Source organism: Taudactylus pleione, unplaced genomic scaffold, assembly GCF_031769625.1.
Source record: "Taudactylus pleione unplaced genomic scaffold, aTauple2 ptg000925l, whole genome shotgun sequence".
Taxonomy (NCBI): domain Eukaryota; kingdom Metazoa; phylum Chordata; class Amphibia; order Anura; family Myobatrachidae; genus Taudactylus; species Taudactylus pleione.
The window spans coordinates 545305-562008 of NW_028285326.1; the positions used below are offsets into that span (position 1 = coordinate 545305).

Below are 16704 nucleotides of genomic sequence, written 5' to 3' on the forward strand. Positions count from 1 at the left end.
GCTAGCACTACTCCTGTCAAACAGTGACAGGCATCCCCTACCTTTTGCGCTTCAGCATTCCCAGCGTAGGAGGGGGAGGGTGGCGCGTAGGAGACCCACGCTAATAATCCCTGCTGTTAGGGCAGCCCGAAAGAGGGAAAACGGAAGGCGGCTGCTGGAGTGTGGGAGGAAACCGGAGTACCCGTAGGAAACCCACGCAAGTATAGGGAGAATATACAAACTCCACACAGTTAGGGCCGTAGCGGGAACTGAACCCATAACCTCAGTGCTGTGAGGCAGTAACGCTAACCATTACACTTAATGTGCTTTCCCTCATGCAGGCGGCTGTCTGCACAGCACTCCGTCTGGGTGCCTCTTCGCGGGGGAACTAATGCAGAGAATGTCTGCGCTGCTGCGCTAACAGGAAAACACCCCCAAAAGCAGGCTGCTACACGTTAGTGGAGGAAGCCATGCCGCCGCTGAAGTACTAAGTGCCCGTCCGGGGGCTGTGGGATGACACCGCTCCGTCTGTCAGCCCAGCCACTAAAAAGCATGGGGTCGCGGCGTCTCCTCCTTTGTATATTAGAGGAGAGCTGCTGGTTAGTTATAACATTAAAGCCCTTTTGCTATAGAGCTAATCTATCTGCTGAAGCGAGCACTGGTAGAACCGCGCTGCTCTCAGATGAGGGAGAGCACGGGCCAGACTATAGATGGCGCCGCTAACATGCATGACGCGCCCTTTCCATAATACCGGCTTTTATATATATGCGCGCCAAGGACCGCGCTGCTTGTCAGCGCTGCACTGCCTCCTGTAGAGGGACTCGTCTGGCTTCCGAAGCCGGCACCTTACACTGCTTGTGCAGATGGCGGGACCTCGCCTGTCAGCGCTGTACTGTTTAATGAGCAGCAGTGCGGCGTCTATCATTACTGTGTGATCTACTCACCCAGCATTACAACTCCTATATAGAGGAGGGAGGAGCAGGTGTCCTCAGTGACCGCCGCGGCATCACCGCGCTTTTGATGTTGCAGGGGCCGCGCTCCATCCCCTCCTTCAATTAAGAGGGTGATGGCTAGGAATAAGCCAGAGACCCTGACGCTGACTGTTGAGTGCAGCGGCGGGTCTCGTCAGCAGCTCCGACACCACCACGTGGCAGGTTGGAAGGAGCTGTGTATGACAAGCGCGCAGCACGCGCTGTCCCTAAGCCCAGCGTTTTGGCCCACCGCTCCAGCTAGTCAGGAGTGGTGGGATATACTTACAAACTGCTGCGGCCGGGTTGCTGGGCTGGGGGGCAAATGAGGAAACCCGGACACGAACCGGTTTCAGTTGTGTCGGGTCCTCATGGAGTCTGATGACTCTGTTTAAAGTCCCCCCTCAGGGTCACCGGACACAGGCTGCAGTAGCCGTGTGGTGCCCTCCCGGCGGCTCCCACGTAGCAGGCAGACTGCCACAGTAAACAGTCTGCCTGTCCTCAATGCTTTAAATAAAAAGCTCTAAAAAAATAAAATAAAAAAATTATACTCAAAAAAGGCTGGAGACAGCCTGATGTGCTTCCGGCTCTCTCGGGCACATTCTAAAAACTGGGGCTGATGGGGCATAGAGGGGGAGGAGCCAGTCACACTTCTAGATTTTTTTTTTAAAGTGCCAGGCTCTACTCTACCACCGTCTATACCCCACTGTCTTGAACTCCAGTGTCCCCTAGTGGATGAAGGAGAAATATAAAATACTAGTGACCCGCACCAGCCCCCTGTATCTCATACCCACCTACACCATGTCACCACAGCCCCCTGTATCTCATACCCACCTACACCATGTCACCACAGCCCCCCGCATCTCATACCCACCTACACCATGTCACCACAGCCCCCTGCATCTCATACCATCCTACACCATGTCACCACAGCCCCCCGCATCTCATACCCACCTACACCATGTCACCACAGCCCCCCGCATCTCATACCATCCTACACCATGTCACCACAGCCCCCCGCATCTCATACCCACCTACACCATGTCACCACAGCCCCCCGCATCTCATACCCACCTACACCATGTCACCACAGCCCCCCTGTATCTCATACCATCCTACATCATGTCACCACAGCCCCCCGCATCTCATACCATCCTACACCATGTCACCACAGCCCCCTGCATCTCATACCATCCTACACCATGTCACCACAGCCCCCTGCATCTCATACCCACCTACACCATGTCACCACAGCCCCCTGCATCTCATACCCACCTACACCATGTCACCACAGCCCCCCGCATCTCATACCCACCTACACCATGTCACCACAGCCCCCCGCATCTCATACCCACCTACACCATGTCACCACAGCCCCCCGCATCTCATACCATCCTACACCATGTCACCACAGCCCCCCGCATCTCATACCCTCCTACACCATGTCACCACAGCACCCTGTATCTCATACCCTCCTACACCATGTCACCACAGCCCCCCGCATCTCATACACACCTACACCATGTCACCACAACCCCCCGAATCTCATACCCTCCTACACCATGTCACCACAGCCCCCCGCATCTCATACCCTCCTACACCATGTCACCACAGCCCCCCGCATCTCATACCATCCTACACCATGTCACCACAGCCCCCTGCATCTCATACCCTCCTACACCATGTCACCACAGCCCCCTGCATCTCATACCCTCCTACACCATGTCACCACAGCTCCCTGCATCTCATACCATCCTACACCATGTCACCACAGCCCCCTGCATCTCATACCATCCTACACCATGTCACCACAGCTCCCTGCATCTCATACCATCCTACACCATGTCACCACAGCCCCCTGCATCTCATACCATCCTACACCATGTCACCACAGTCCACTGCATCTCATACCCTCCTACACCATGTCACCACAGCCCCCTGTATCTCATACCATCCTACACCATGTCACCACAGCCCCCTGCATCTCATACCATCCTACACCATGTCACCACAGCCCCCTGCATCTCATACCCTCCTACACCATGTCACCACAGCCCCCTGCATCTCATACCATCCTACACCATGTCACCACAGCCCCCTGCATCTCATACCATCCTACACTATGTCACCACAGCCCCCCGCATCTCATACCATCCTACACCATGTCACCACAGTCCCCCGCATCTCATACCATCCTACACTATGTCACCACAGCCCCCTGCATCTCATACCATCCTACACTATGTCACCACAGTCCCCCGCTGAAAACTCCATCAAAAGCCGTTTTAGAGATTAGCCCGAAGGAACAGGAAGACCACAGAACCCAGGAACCTTAGGTTATATATCTAGAGATTAAGCTTGATTTTAAATCAATATAAGGTCAGGATTTCATTATTGAGAAGAACCCCACCCGGCTGGCAACATTTTTTGGGGAGAACACTGTGGACCTTATGTAACGAAGACAAATTAATGTCCCAAGCATTCCCAATAATGTACCCTGTACCAGAATGATTACCTGTACCAGAATGATTACCTGTACCAGAATGATTGGCCTTCACAGACATTTAAACCTATAACTTTATTCCTCCAGACTGCACCCCCCTTTGAGCAGATTACAAGGTAAAATACAACTATGTATTAATTACCTTCCCTCTGCATTTCTTCCTCCTCCTCCTCCTCATCTTCATTATCATCATCATCATCTTCATCCTCCTCCTCATCATCATCCTCTTCTTCCTCCTCATCTTCTTCCAGGTTAAAGGACAAGCTGGCAATTTTCCTCTTCTGTTCATTCTTTCGGTCTCTCTCCCTCTGCTTCTCCAGCTTCCTGCAGACACAGTAAGAAGAAATGATTGGTGAGGAGATGCTGGGCCAGTCCTGTGATTAGGACTCAGGTGTCTGTATACAGCACATATACTCACAGCTGGAGGTCTTTAAACTGTTCCTTCTTAGCCAGCTGCTTCTCCCTCTCCTTTACCAGAGCCTCCTGCTTGGCCTTCATATCATTGAGAGTCACAAGCCCTAGAGGGAGAGAGGTTATGGTTACTGAATCCTCTCAGGCTCACTCACATACAATGAGGTATTCCAGGATATCTGTGTAGTGGCTTCTCCATACCAGCGTGATTGCATGATCCCTTAGTATGTCCTGGCCACAGTACAGTATATTACAGGACAGTAACCCTAACACATGAGAAGGTTCCTGCAGAGCATGTAAGAACCTCAGATCCTCTGCACTGTGTGTACCTATATTATTTATCTGTTATCAGTCCTCTCAGGCTAAGCAATAACCTTTTCCACAATATCTACAGTATCCAATAGGTCTTTATTGATAAAGTAACTTCCGTTTTAGGTTTAGTGATAATTTAACACAGTACAAAACCCAAGCGATAAGGTGCTACGATAAGACAAGACCCGGCACACCCGTCCGTGGAGGAATATCAATACTGACCTACGGTGCTGGATTTCAGCTCTGCTTCTACAGCATCATAATGTGCAGAGAATTTCTTGTTAATATTTGCCTTAACCACATTCTCCTACAGGAAACACAAGATGAAACAAAAAGCCAATTATTGTACAGTATAACTGTTTTTGGTGCAGCACACAGGTGGAGTGGCACAGTGCAGCACACAGGTGGAGTGTAGTAGCACGGTTGGGCACACAGGTGGACTGGCACTGTACAGCATGCAGGTGGGATGTAATGGCACAGTGGAGCACGCAGGTGGAGTGGCACAGTTGGGGCACGCAGGTGGAGTGGTACAGTACAGCATGCAGGTGGGTGTAATGGCACAGTGGGGCTCACAGGTGGAGTGGCACAGTGCAGCATGCTGGTGGGGTGTAATGGCACATGGGGCACACAGGTGGAGTGGCACAGTGCAGCATGCAGGTGGGGTGTAATGGCACATGGGGCACACAGGTGGAGTGGCACAGTGCAGCATGCAGGTGGGGTGTAATGGCACATGGGGCACACAGGTGGAGTGGCACAGTGCAGCATGCAGGTGGGGTGTAATGGCACATGGGGCACACAGGTGGAGTGGCACAGTGCAGCATGCAGGTGGGGTGTAATGGCACATGGGGCACACAGGTGGAGTGGCACAGTGCAGCATGCAGGTGGGGTGTAATGGCACATGGGGCACACAGGTGGAGTGGCACAGTGCAGCATGCAGGTGGGGTGTAATGGCACATGGGGCACACAGGTGGAGTGGCACAGTGCAGCATGCAGGTGGGGTGTAATGGCACATGGGGCACACGTGGAGTGGCACAGTGCAGCATGCAGGTGGGGTGTAATGGCACATGGGGCACACAGGTGGAGTGGCACAGTGCAGCATGCAGGTGGGGTGTAATGGCACATGGGGCACACAGGTGGAGTGGCACAGTGCAGCATGCAGGTGGGGTGTAATGGCACATGGGGCACACAGGTGGAGTGGCACAGTGCAGCATGCAGGTGGGGTGTAATGGCACATGGGGCACACAGGTGGAGTGGCACAGTGCAGCATGCAGGTGGGGTGTAATGGCACATGGGGCACACAGGTGGACTGGCACCTCCGCTATCTTTAATTTCATCTGTTCCAGCTGCTCCCGCTGTTTCTCGCGTTTCTTCATCAGCTGCATGGCTCTCCCGGCCTCGCTGGCCGCTCCCTTGTACTGCGCCATGTCTAACACCGGAGACGACCGTCAGCAAGCACCGAGGAGACAGCGACAACCGCTAAGCGTCCGGCTGCGTCACCAGTCCCCGACCGCGTCTATTCTGTGCTTTGTCACTAGAGGGAAACATGTATAACCGCGGTGTCCGCAATATATGGACTCCGGCGCCATCTTGTCTTAGACCGGCCAGAAAATATTTAAAAATATATATATATTTTTTTAAGTCAACTTTTAATAATATTTCTGCAACAAGTGGAAATTAAATTAAACCCCAGTGCCTGGCTTGGAAAATCCCTAAATAAGCTCTTTCCACTCTGGTTGGTTAGAAACCAATGTTATTACTGCTTGGTAATACATATACAGGCTTACCATACTATCCCTTTATATATACATAGGCTTACTATACTATCCCTTATATACACATGGGCTTACCATACTATCCCATATATCTGGCCAGATGGAAATGACCGTGAAGCGGTGGCCAGCTTACCAAATTATTGCAATATTTTGGAACCAACATTCCCTATGTTCAAAGGAGTTGCAGTTTGAAAGGCATGTGAGTGCCGAGTTTGTATGATATTTTTCATGTAGATGTGTGGTCACATACCAAGGGCACCCCAGATGGTCAAGTGCCGTGGATTGAGCCTGTTATATATATATATATATATATATTATATAGGCTTACCATACTATCCCTTTATATATACACATAGGCTTACCATATAATCCCTTTATATATACAATTTGGTTTACCATATAATCCCTTTATATATACACTTTGGTTTACCATATAATCCCTTTATATATACACACAGACTTACCCTACTGTCCCTTATATATATACACATAGGCTTACCATACTATCCTTTTATATATACACATAGGCTTACCATACTGTTATGGATGTACCCAGTAAACCGGAATACACAGAACGTGTTACCTGGAGTAATAGCAGGCAGGGTAGGGGTTATTAGCTGACGCATACAGATGCAGGTGTGTGCTAGAGTCTGCTGCTGGGAACTAGCTGGAAGATCAGAAGTCTAGTAATTAGCCTGCACAGGTGGCCATGCACAGAGACAGTCAGGATGCTGATCTGGATTGTAGCAGGACAACTTTGTAAGATGGATGCTGGAACAATGCCAAAGCAGCAGCTGGATTTGAACTTGGTTGTGGCAGGCCAGCTACTCAGGATGCAGGTAGGAATAATATTGTACCTGCAATACTGTATATGAACTTGGTTGTGGCAGGCCAGCTACTCAGGATGCAGGTAGGAATAATATTGTACCTGCAATACTGTATATGAACTTGGTTGTGGCAGGCCAGCTACTCAGGATGCAGGTAGGAATAATATTGTACCTGCAATACTGTATATGAACTTGGTTGTGGCAGGCCAGCTACTCAGGATGCAGGTAGGAATAATATTGTACCTGCAATACTGTATATGAACTTGGTTGTGGCAGGCCAGCTACTCAGGATGCAGGTAGGAATAATATTGTACCTGCAATACTGTATATGAACTTGGTTGTGGCAGGCCAGCTACTCAGGATGCAGGTAGGAATAATATTGTACCTGCAATACTGTATATGAACTTGGTTGTGGCAGGCCAGCTACTCAGGATGCAGGTAGGAATAATATTGTACCTGCAATACTGTATATGAACTTGGTTGTGGCAGGCCAGCTACTCAGGATGCAGGTGTGAATAATGTTGTACTTGCAGTGTTGGATATGGCCTTGATTGTGGCAGGCCAGCTACTCAGGATGCAGGTAGGAATAATATTGAACCTGCAATGCTGTATATGAACTTGGTTGTGGCAGGCCAGCTACTCAGGATGCAGGTGTGAATAATGTTGTACTTGCAGTGTTGGATATGGCCTTGATTGTGGCAGGCCAGTTATTCAGGTGGGAGTTTGTAACAGTAGCAGTACTTGATATGGTTGAGCTCAGGGGCAGGCTGGGTGCTATATGCCCCCCGGGCCGGTACACTTTTCCTTCAGTGAGGGCCGCTGTCACACATTGCACATGCAGGACTGATGGCCGGGTAACAGGCAGAAAGTGCTCTACAGTCGCTCCGACAATAGAACCATCAGAGCTGCTGGGCAGCATTCTCTGCCTGTTACCCGGCTGTCTGTCACATAGACGCAGCCCGTACTCCTTCCGAGTCCGCTCCGCAGTAGGGGCTGTGCAGTGCGCACTGGTACACTACATCCTTCCTGTCTAAAGGCCCCATACATCAGCAATCGGGCAATTTGCAATAGATTTTGTATAGAAATCTTTCCCTTTTTCAATCGATTGCAGATGTATGGGGGCCGTAATACGAGTCTATGTCAGTCCCTCCCTGCTATCCCCTGTCTGTCACTACTCTGACTTCACACTCTACTCCCTCCAGTGTTCCAGGCAAGAACCCGCCCTCTCCTCCACCCTCTCTGTTTTAAAATCATTCCTGTCCCCATCTAAGGTCCCGCCCCCTCACCAGGGGCCCCGTCCCCTCTCCTGCCCTGTGTGACTACTTTAATTCACCTCCTCCTGTCCTTGCCCAAGACCCCGCCCCCTCACCCTGAGTCCCCACCCCCTCTACAGTGTATCTTGTCTCTTTTATCTCTTCCTGTACCTGAGCTCCGCAGGGACTAGACTGATCCTTTCAGACAGGTAAGTGTCAGTGGAGATGTGAAATGTTTAAATAATAATGGCACATCCCTGCACGCTTCCTGATCTGATGGTCACTGAGAACCTCTCTGCATTATATGGCACATCACTGCGATGCTCCCTGGTCTGACGGTCACTGAGAACCTCTCTGCATTATATGGCACATCCCTGCACGCTTCCTGATCTGACGGTCACTGAGAACCTCTCTGCATTATATGGCACATCCCTGCACGCTTCCTGATCTGATGGTCACTGAGAACCTCTCTGCATTATATGGCACATCACTGCGATGCTCCCTGGTCTGACGGTCACTGAGAACCTCTCTGCATTATATGGCACATCACTGCGATGCTCCCTGGTCTGACGGTCACTGAGAACTGAGAACCTGATCTGACGGTCACTGAGAACTGAGAACACTGAGAACCTCTCTGCATTATATGGCACATCCCTGCACGCTTCCTGATCTGACGGTCACTGAGAACCTCTCTGCATTATATGGCACATCCCTGCACGCTTCCTGATCTGATGGTCACTGAGAACCTCTCTGCATTATATGGCACAACACTGTGCTCCCTGGTCTGACGGTCACTGAGAACCTCTCTGTATTATATGGCACATCACTGTGATGCTTCCTGGTCTGATGGTCACTGAGAAGCTCTCTGTATTATATGGCACATCACTGCGATGCTTCCTGATCTGATGGTCACTGAGAACCTCTCTGTATTATATGGCACATCACTGCGATGCTCACTGATCTGACGGTCACTGAGAACCTCTCTGTATTATATGGCACATCCCTGCATGCTTCCTGATCTGACGGCCACTGAGAACCTCTCTGCATTATATGGCACATCACTGTGATGCTTCCTGATCTGATGGTCACTGAGAAGCTCTCTGTATTATATGGCACATCACTGCGATGCTTCCTGATCTGACGGTCACTGAGCACCTCTCTGTATTATATGGCACATCCCTGCACGCTTCCTGATCTGGCTGTCGCTGAGAACCCCTCTGCATTATATTGTAGTCACTGCGATGCTCCCTGATCTGGTGGTTACTCCTCTCTGCATTATTCAGCAGTCATTGCAATATTCTATTCATTTTATGTTGGTCACTGTAAACCTCTGCATTATACGGCAGTCCCTGCGATGCTATCTGATCTGGCGATCACTGCGAACCTCTAACCTCTCTACATTATCCGGCGGTCACTGCGATGTTCCCTGTATAATATGGTGGTCACTGCGGAGTTCACTGTATTATATGTTGCTCATTGAAATGCTCTTCATATTATATGGCACCCACTGTGATGCTTTTTGTATTATATGGCAGTCACTGCAATACTCTCTGAATTATATGGCTGTCACTGCAATGCTTTCCATATTATATGGCGATCACTGCAACGCTCTCTGCATTATATGTTTGTCACTGAGATGTTCTCTGCATTATATGCTGGTCACTATGAAGTTGTCTGCATTATGTGGCGGTCACTGTAATGCTCTCTGCATTATCTTGTGACTATTGTTATGATCTCTGCATTATATGGTGGTCACTGTAATATTATCTGCATTATATGGCTGTCACTGTTATGCTCTCTCCATTATATGGTGGTTGCCATACATTTCTCTACATTATATGTCTGTCACTATGAAGTTCCTTGCTTTATATGGCGACCGCCGTAATTTTCTCTGCATTACAATAGAGGTCACTGCAACGCTCTCTGTATATTATATATCAGTTACTAGCCACTGTTTGAATCACCTAAAGTCTCTCCTGCCTTATGCTAGAAAAATAAATGTTAGGTGACATTAAAGAAGAATTCTCAAGGACAGGATTCCCAGGGTGCAAAAATGTCTAGGTACAGCTATGTGTGTGACAGTGCGACAAGACAAAGCACATAGCTGTGTTAAAGAGCCAGACCCAATCCCAGGATCATAGGGAGCCGGCTTATATTATACTAGGTACAGCTATGTGTGTGACAGTGCGACAAGACAAAGCACATAGCTCTGTTATAGAGCCAGACCCAATCCCAGGATCATAGGGAGCCGGCTTATATTATACTAGGTACAGCTATGTGTGACAGTGCGACAAGACAAAGCACATAGCTGTATTATAGAGCCAGACCCAATCCCAGGATCATAGGGAGCCGGCTTATATTATACTAGGTACAGCTATGTGTGACAGTGCGACAAGACAAAGCACATAGCTGTATTATAGAGCCAGACCCAATCCCAGGATCATAGGGAGCCGGCTTATATTATACTAGGTACAGCTATGTGTGTGACAGTGCGACAAGACAAAGCACATAGCTGTATTATAGAGCCAGACCCAATCCCAGGATCATAGGGAGCCGGCTTATATTATACTAGGTACAGCTATGTGTGACAGTGCGACAAGACAAAGCACATAGCTGTGTTATAGAGCCAGACCCAATCCCAGGATCATAGGGAGCCGGCTTATATTATACTAGGTACAGCTATGTGTGTGACAGTGCGACAAGACAAAGCACATAGCTGTGTTATAGAGCCAGACCCAATCCCAGGATCATAGGGAGCCGGCTTATATTATACTAGGTACAGCTATGTGTGTGACAGTGCGACAAGACAAAGCACATAGCTGTGTTATAGAGCCAGACCCAATCCCAGGATCATAGGGAGCCTGCTTATATTATACTAGGTACAGCTATGTGTGTGACAGTGCGACAAGACAAAGCACATAGCTCTGTTATAGAGCCAGACCCAATCCCAGGATCATAGGGAGACGGCTTATATTATACTAGGTACAGCTATGTGTGTGACAGTGCGACAAGACAAAGTATATAGCTGTATTATAGAGCCAGACCCAATCCCAGGATCATAGGGCGCCGGCTTATATTATACTAGGTACAGCTATGTGTGTGACAGTGCGACAAGACAAAGCACATAGCTGTATTATAGAGCCAGACCCAATCCCAGGATCATAGGGAGCCGGCTTATATTATACTAGGTACAGCTATGTGTGTGACAGTGTGACAAGACAAAGCACATACCTGTGTTATAGAGCCAGACCCAATCCCAGGATCATAGGGAGCCGGCTTATATTATACTAGGTACAGCTATGTGTGTGACAGTGCGACAAGACAAAGCACATATCTGTATTATAGAGCCAGACCCAATCCCAGGATCATTGGGAGCCTGCTTATATTATACTAGGTACAGCTATGTGTGTGACAGTGCGACAAGACAAAGCACATAGCTGTGTTATAGAGCCAGACCCAATCCCAGGATCATAGGGAGCCTGCTTATATTATACTAGGTACAGCTATGTGTGACAGTGCGACAAGACAAAGCACATATCTGTATTATAGAGCCAGACCCAATCCCAGGATCATTGGGAGCCTGCTTATATTATACTAGGTACAGCTATGTGTGTGACAGTGCGACAAGACAAAGCACATAGCTGTGTTATAGAGCCAGACCCAATCCCAGGATCATAGGGAGCCTGCTTATATTATACTAGGTACAGCTATGTGTGACAGTGCGACAAGACAAAGCACATAGCTGTGTTATAGAGCCAGACCCAATCCCAGGATCATAGGGAGCCGGCTTATATTATACTAGGTACAGCTATGTGTGTGACAGTGCGACAAGACAAAGCACATAGCTGTGTTATAGAGCCAGACCCAATCCCAGGATCATAGGGAGCCGGCTTATATTATACTAGGTACAGCTATGTGTGACAGTGCGACAAGACAAAGCATATAACTCTTTTATAGAGCCAGACCCAATCCCAGGATCATAGGGAGCCTGCTTATATTATACTAGGTACAGCTATGTGTGTGACAGTGCGACAAGACAAAGCACATAGCTGTATTATAGAGCCAGACCCAATCCCAGGATCATAGGGAGCCGGCTTATATTATACTAGGTACAGCTATGTGTGTGACAGTGCGACAAGACAAAGCACATAGCTGTATTATAGAGCCAGACCCAATCCCAGGATCATAGGGAGCCGGCTTATATTATACTAGGTACAGCTATGTGTGACAGTGCGACAAGACAAAGCACATAGCTGTGTTATAGAGCCAGACCCAATCCCAGGATCATAGGGAGCCTGCTTATATTATACTAGGTACAGCTATGTGTGACAGTGCGACAAGACAAAGCACATAGCTGTGTTATAGAGCCAGACCCAATCCCAGGATCATAGGGAGCCGGCTTATATTATACTAGGTACAGCTATGTGTGTGACAGTGCGACAAGACAAAGCACATAGCTGTGTTATAGAGCCAGACCCAATCCCAGGATCATAGGGAGCCGGCTTATATTATACTAGGTACAGCTATGTGTGTGACAGTGCGACAAGACAAAGCACATAGCTGTGTTATAGAGCCAGACCCAATCCCAGGATCATAGGGAGCCTGCTTATATTATACTAGGTACAGCTATGTGTGTGACAGTGCGACAAGACAAAGCACATAGCTGTGTTATAGAGCCAGACCCAATCCCAGGATCATAGGGAGCCGGCTTATATTATACTAGGTACAGCTATGTGTGACAGTGCGACAAGACAAAGCACATAGCTGTGTTATAGAGCCAGACCCAATCCCAGGATCATAGGGAGCCGGCTTATATTATACTAGGTACAGCTATGTGTGTGACAGTGCGACAAGACAAAGCACATAGCTGTATTATAGAGCCAGACCCAATCCCAGGATCATAGGGAGCCTGCTTATATTATACTAGGTACAGCTATGTGTGTGACAGTGCGACAAGACAAAGCACATAGCTCTGTTATAGAGCCAGACCCAATCCCAGGATCATAGGGAGCCGGCTTATATTATACTAGGTACAGCTATGTGTGTGACAGTGCGACAAGACAAAGCACATAGCTGTGTTATAGAGCCAGACCCAATCCCAGGATCATAGGGAGCCGGCTTATATTATACTAGGTACAGCTATGTGTGACAGTGCGACAAGACAAAGCACATAGCTGTGTTATAGAGCCAGACCCAATCCCAGGATCATAGGGAGCCGGCTTATATTATACTAGGTACAGCTATGTGTGACAGTGCGACAAGACAAAGCACATAGCTGTGTTATAGAGCCAGACCCAATCCCAGGATCATAGGGAGCCGGCTTATATTATACTAGGTACAGCTATGTGTGTGACAGTGCGACAAGACAAAGCACATAGCTGTGTTATAGAGCCAGACCCAATCCCAGGATCATAGGGAGCCGGCTTATATTATACTAGGTACAGCTATGTGTGTGACAGTGCGACAAGACAAAGCACATAGCTGTATTATAGAGCCAGACCCAATCCCAGGATCATAGGGAGCCGGCTTATATTATACTAGGTACAGCTATGTGTGTGACAGTGTGACAAGACAAAGCACATAGCTGTGTTATAGAGCCAGACCCAATCCCAGGATCATAGGGAGCCTGCTTATATTATACTAGGTACAGCTATGTGTGTGACAGTGCGACAAGACAAAGCACATAGCTGTATTATAGAGCCAGACCCAATCCCAGGATCATAGGGCGCCGGCTTATATTATACTAGGTACAGCTATGTGTGTGACAGTGCGACAAGACAAAGCACATAGCTGTGTTATAGAGCCAGACCCAATCCCAGGATCATAGGGAGCCTGCTTATATTATACTAGGTACAGCTATGTGTGTGACAGTGCGACAAGACAAAGCACATAGCTGTATTATAGAGCCAGACCCAATCCCAGGATCATAGGGCGCCGGCTTATATTATACTAGGTACAGCTATGTGTGACAGTGCGACAAGACAAAGTACATAGCTGTGTTATAGAGCCAGACCCAATCCCAGGATCATAGGGAGCCTGCTTATATTATACTAGGTACAGCTATGTGTGACAGTGCGACAAGACAAAGCACATAGCTGTGTTATAGAGCCAGACCCAATCCCAGGATCATAGGGAGCCGGCTTATATTATACTAGGTACAGCTATGTGTGTGACAGTGCGACAAGACAAAGCACATATCTGTATTATAGAGCCAGACCCAATCCCAGGATCATAGGGAGCCGTCTTATATTATACTAGGTACAGCTATGTGTGACAGTGCGACAAGACAAAGTATATAGCTGTATTATAGAGCCAGACCCAATCCCAGGATCATAGGGAGCCGTCTTATATTATACTAGGTACAGCTATGTGTGACAGTGCGACAAGACAAAGCACATAGCTCTGTTATAGAGCCAGACCCAATCCCAGGATCATAGGGAGCCGGCTTATATTATACTAGGTACAGCTATGTGTGTGACAGTGCGACAAGACAAAGCACATAGCTGTGTTATAGAGCCAGACCCAATCCCAGGATCATAGGGAGCCGGCTTATATTATACTAGGTACAGCTATGTGTGTGACAGTGCGACAAGACAAAGCACATAGCTGTGTTATAGAGCCAGACCCAATCCCAGGATCATAGGGAGCCGGCTTATATTATACTAGGTACAGCTATGTGTGTGACAGTGCGACAAGACAAAGTACATAGCTGTATTATAGAGCCAGACCCAATCCCAGGATCATAGGGAGCCGGCTTATATTATACTAGGTACAGCTATGTGTGTGACAGTGCGACAAGACAAAGCACATAGCTCTATTATAGAGCCAGACCCAATCCCAGGATCATAGGGAGCCGGCTTATATTATACTAGGTACAGCTATGTGTGTGACAGTGCGACAAGACAAAGCACATAGCTGTATTATAGAGCCAGACCCAATCCCAGGATCATAGGGAGCCGGCTTATATTATACTAGGTACAGCTATGTGTGTGACAGTGCGACAAGACAAAGCACATAGCTGTGTTATAGAACCAGACCCAATCCCAGGATCATAGGGAGCCTGCTTATATTATACTAGGTACAGCTATGTGTGTGACAGTGCGACAAGACAAAGCACATAGCTGTATTATAGAGCCAGACCCAATCCCAGGATCATAGGGAGCCTGCTTATATTATACTAGGTACAGCTATGTGTGTGACAGTGCTACAAGACAAAACACATAGCTCTGTTATAGAGCCAGACCCAATCCCAGGATCATAGGGAGCCGGCTTATATTATACTAGGTACAGCTATGTGTGTGACAGTGCGACAAGACAAAGCACATATCTGTATTATAAAACCAGACCCAATCCCAGGATCATAGGGAGCCGGCTTATATTATACTAGGTACAGCTATGTGTGTGACAGTGCGACAAGACAAAGCACATAGCTGTGTTATAGAGCCAGACCCAATCCCAGGATCATAGGGAGCCTGCTTATATTATACTAGGTACAGCTATGTGTGTGACAGTGCGACAAGACAAAGCACATAGCTGTATTATAGAGCCAGACCCAATCCCAGGATCATAGGGAGCCGGCTTATATTATACTAGGTACAGCTATGTGTGTGACAGTGCGACAAGACAAAGCACATAGCTGTATTATAGAGCCAGACCCAATCCCAGGATCATAGGGAGCCGGCTTATATTATACTAGGTACAGCTATGTGTGACAGTGCGACAAGACAAAGCACATAGCTGTGTTATAGAGCCAGACCCAATCCCAGGATCATAGGGAGCCGGCTTATATTATACTAGGTACAGCTATGTGTGACAGTGCGACAAGACAAAGCACATAGCTGTGTTATAGAGCCAGACCCAATCCCAGGATCATAGGGAGCCGGCTTATATTATACTAGGTACAGCTATGTGTGTGACAGTGCGACAAGACAAAGCACATAGCTGTGTTATAGAGCCAGACCCAATCCCAGGATCATAGGGAGCCGGCTTATATTATACTAGGTACAGCTATGTGTGTGACAGTGCGACAAGACAAAGCACATAGCTCTGTTATAGAGCCAGACCCAATCCCAGGATCATAGGGAGCCTGCTTATATTATACTAGGTACAGCTATGTGTGTGACAGTGCGACAAGACAAAGCACATAGCTGTGTTATAGAGCCAGACCCAATCCCAGGATCATAGGGAGCCGGCTTATATTATACTAGGTACAGCTATGTGTGTGACAGTGCGACAAGACAAAGCACATAGCTCTGTTATAGAGCCAGACCCAATCCCAGGATCATAGGGAGACGGCTTATATTATACTAGGTACAGCTATGTGTGTGACAGTGCGACAAGACAAAGTATATAGCTGTATTATAGAGCCAGACCCAATACCAGGATCATAGGGCGCCGGCTTATATTATACTAGGTACAGCTATGTGTGTGACAGTGCGACAAGACAAAGCACATAGCTGTATTATAGAGCCAGACCCAATCCCAGGATCATAGGGAGCCGGCTTATATTATACTAGGTACAGCTATGTGTGTGACAGTGCGACAAGACAAAGCACATAGCTGTGTTATAGAGCCAGACCCAATCCCAGGATCATAGGGAGCCGGCTTATATTATACTAGGTACAGCTATGTGTGACAGTGCGACAAGACAAAGCACATAGCTGTGTTATAGAGCCAGAC

At 48.2% G+C, this 16704-nt stretch overlaps 1 protein-coding gene across 2 annotated transcripts in view; it reads right to left on the bottom strand.

Annotated features, from left to right (window-relative positions):
• The window catches only part of FAM50A (family with sequence similarity 50 member A), a 30108-nt gene extending 23462 nt beyond the window's left edge, over nucleotides 1–6646 (bottom strand). Inside the window, exons 1-5 of one of the 2 annotated variants that reach the window (XM_088459660.1) lie at nucleotides 6529–6646; nucleotides 5487–5704; nucleotides 4396–4480; nucleotides 3869–3968; nucleotides 3593–3774 (exon numbers count right to left, since the gene is read on the bottom strand). In XM_088459660.1, the coding sequence (XP_088315786.1) occupies nucleotides 3593–3774; nucleotides 3869–3968; nucleotides 4396–4480; nucleotides 5487–5597 (478 nt within the window). In that variant the 5' untranslated portion in view covers nucleotides 5598–5704; nucleotides 6529–6646. Of the gene's footprint in view, nucleotides 1–3592; nucleotides 3775–3868; nucleotides 3969–4395; nucleotides 4481–5486; nucleotides 5705–6478 lie in introns of both variants that reach the window. The other variant, XM_088459661.1, reaches the window with a different exon arrangement.
• Nucleotides 6647–16704: the final 10058 nt, after the last annotated feature.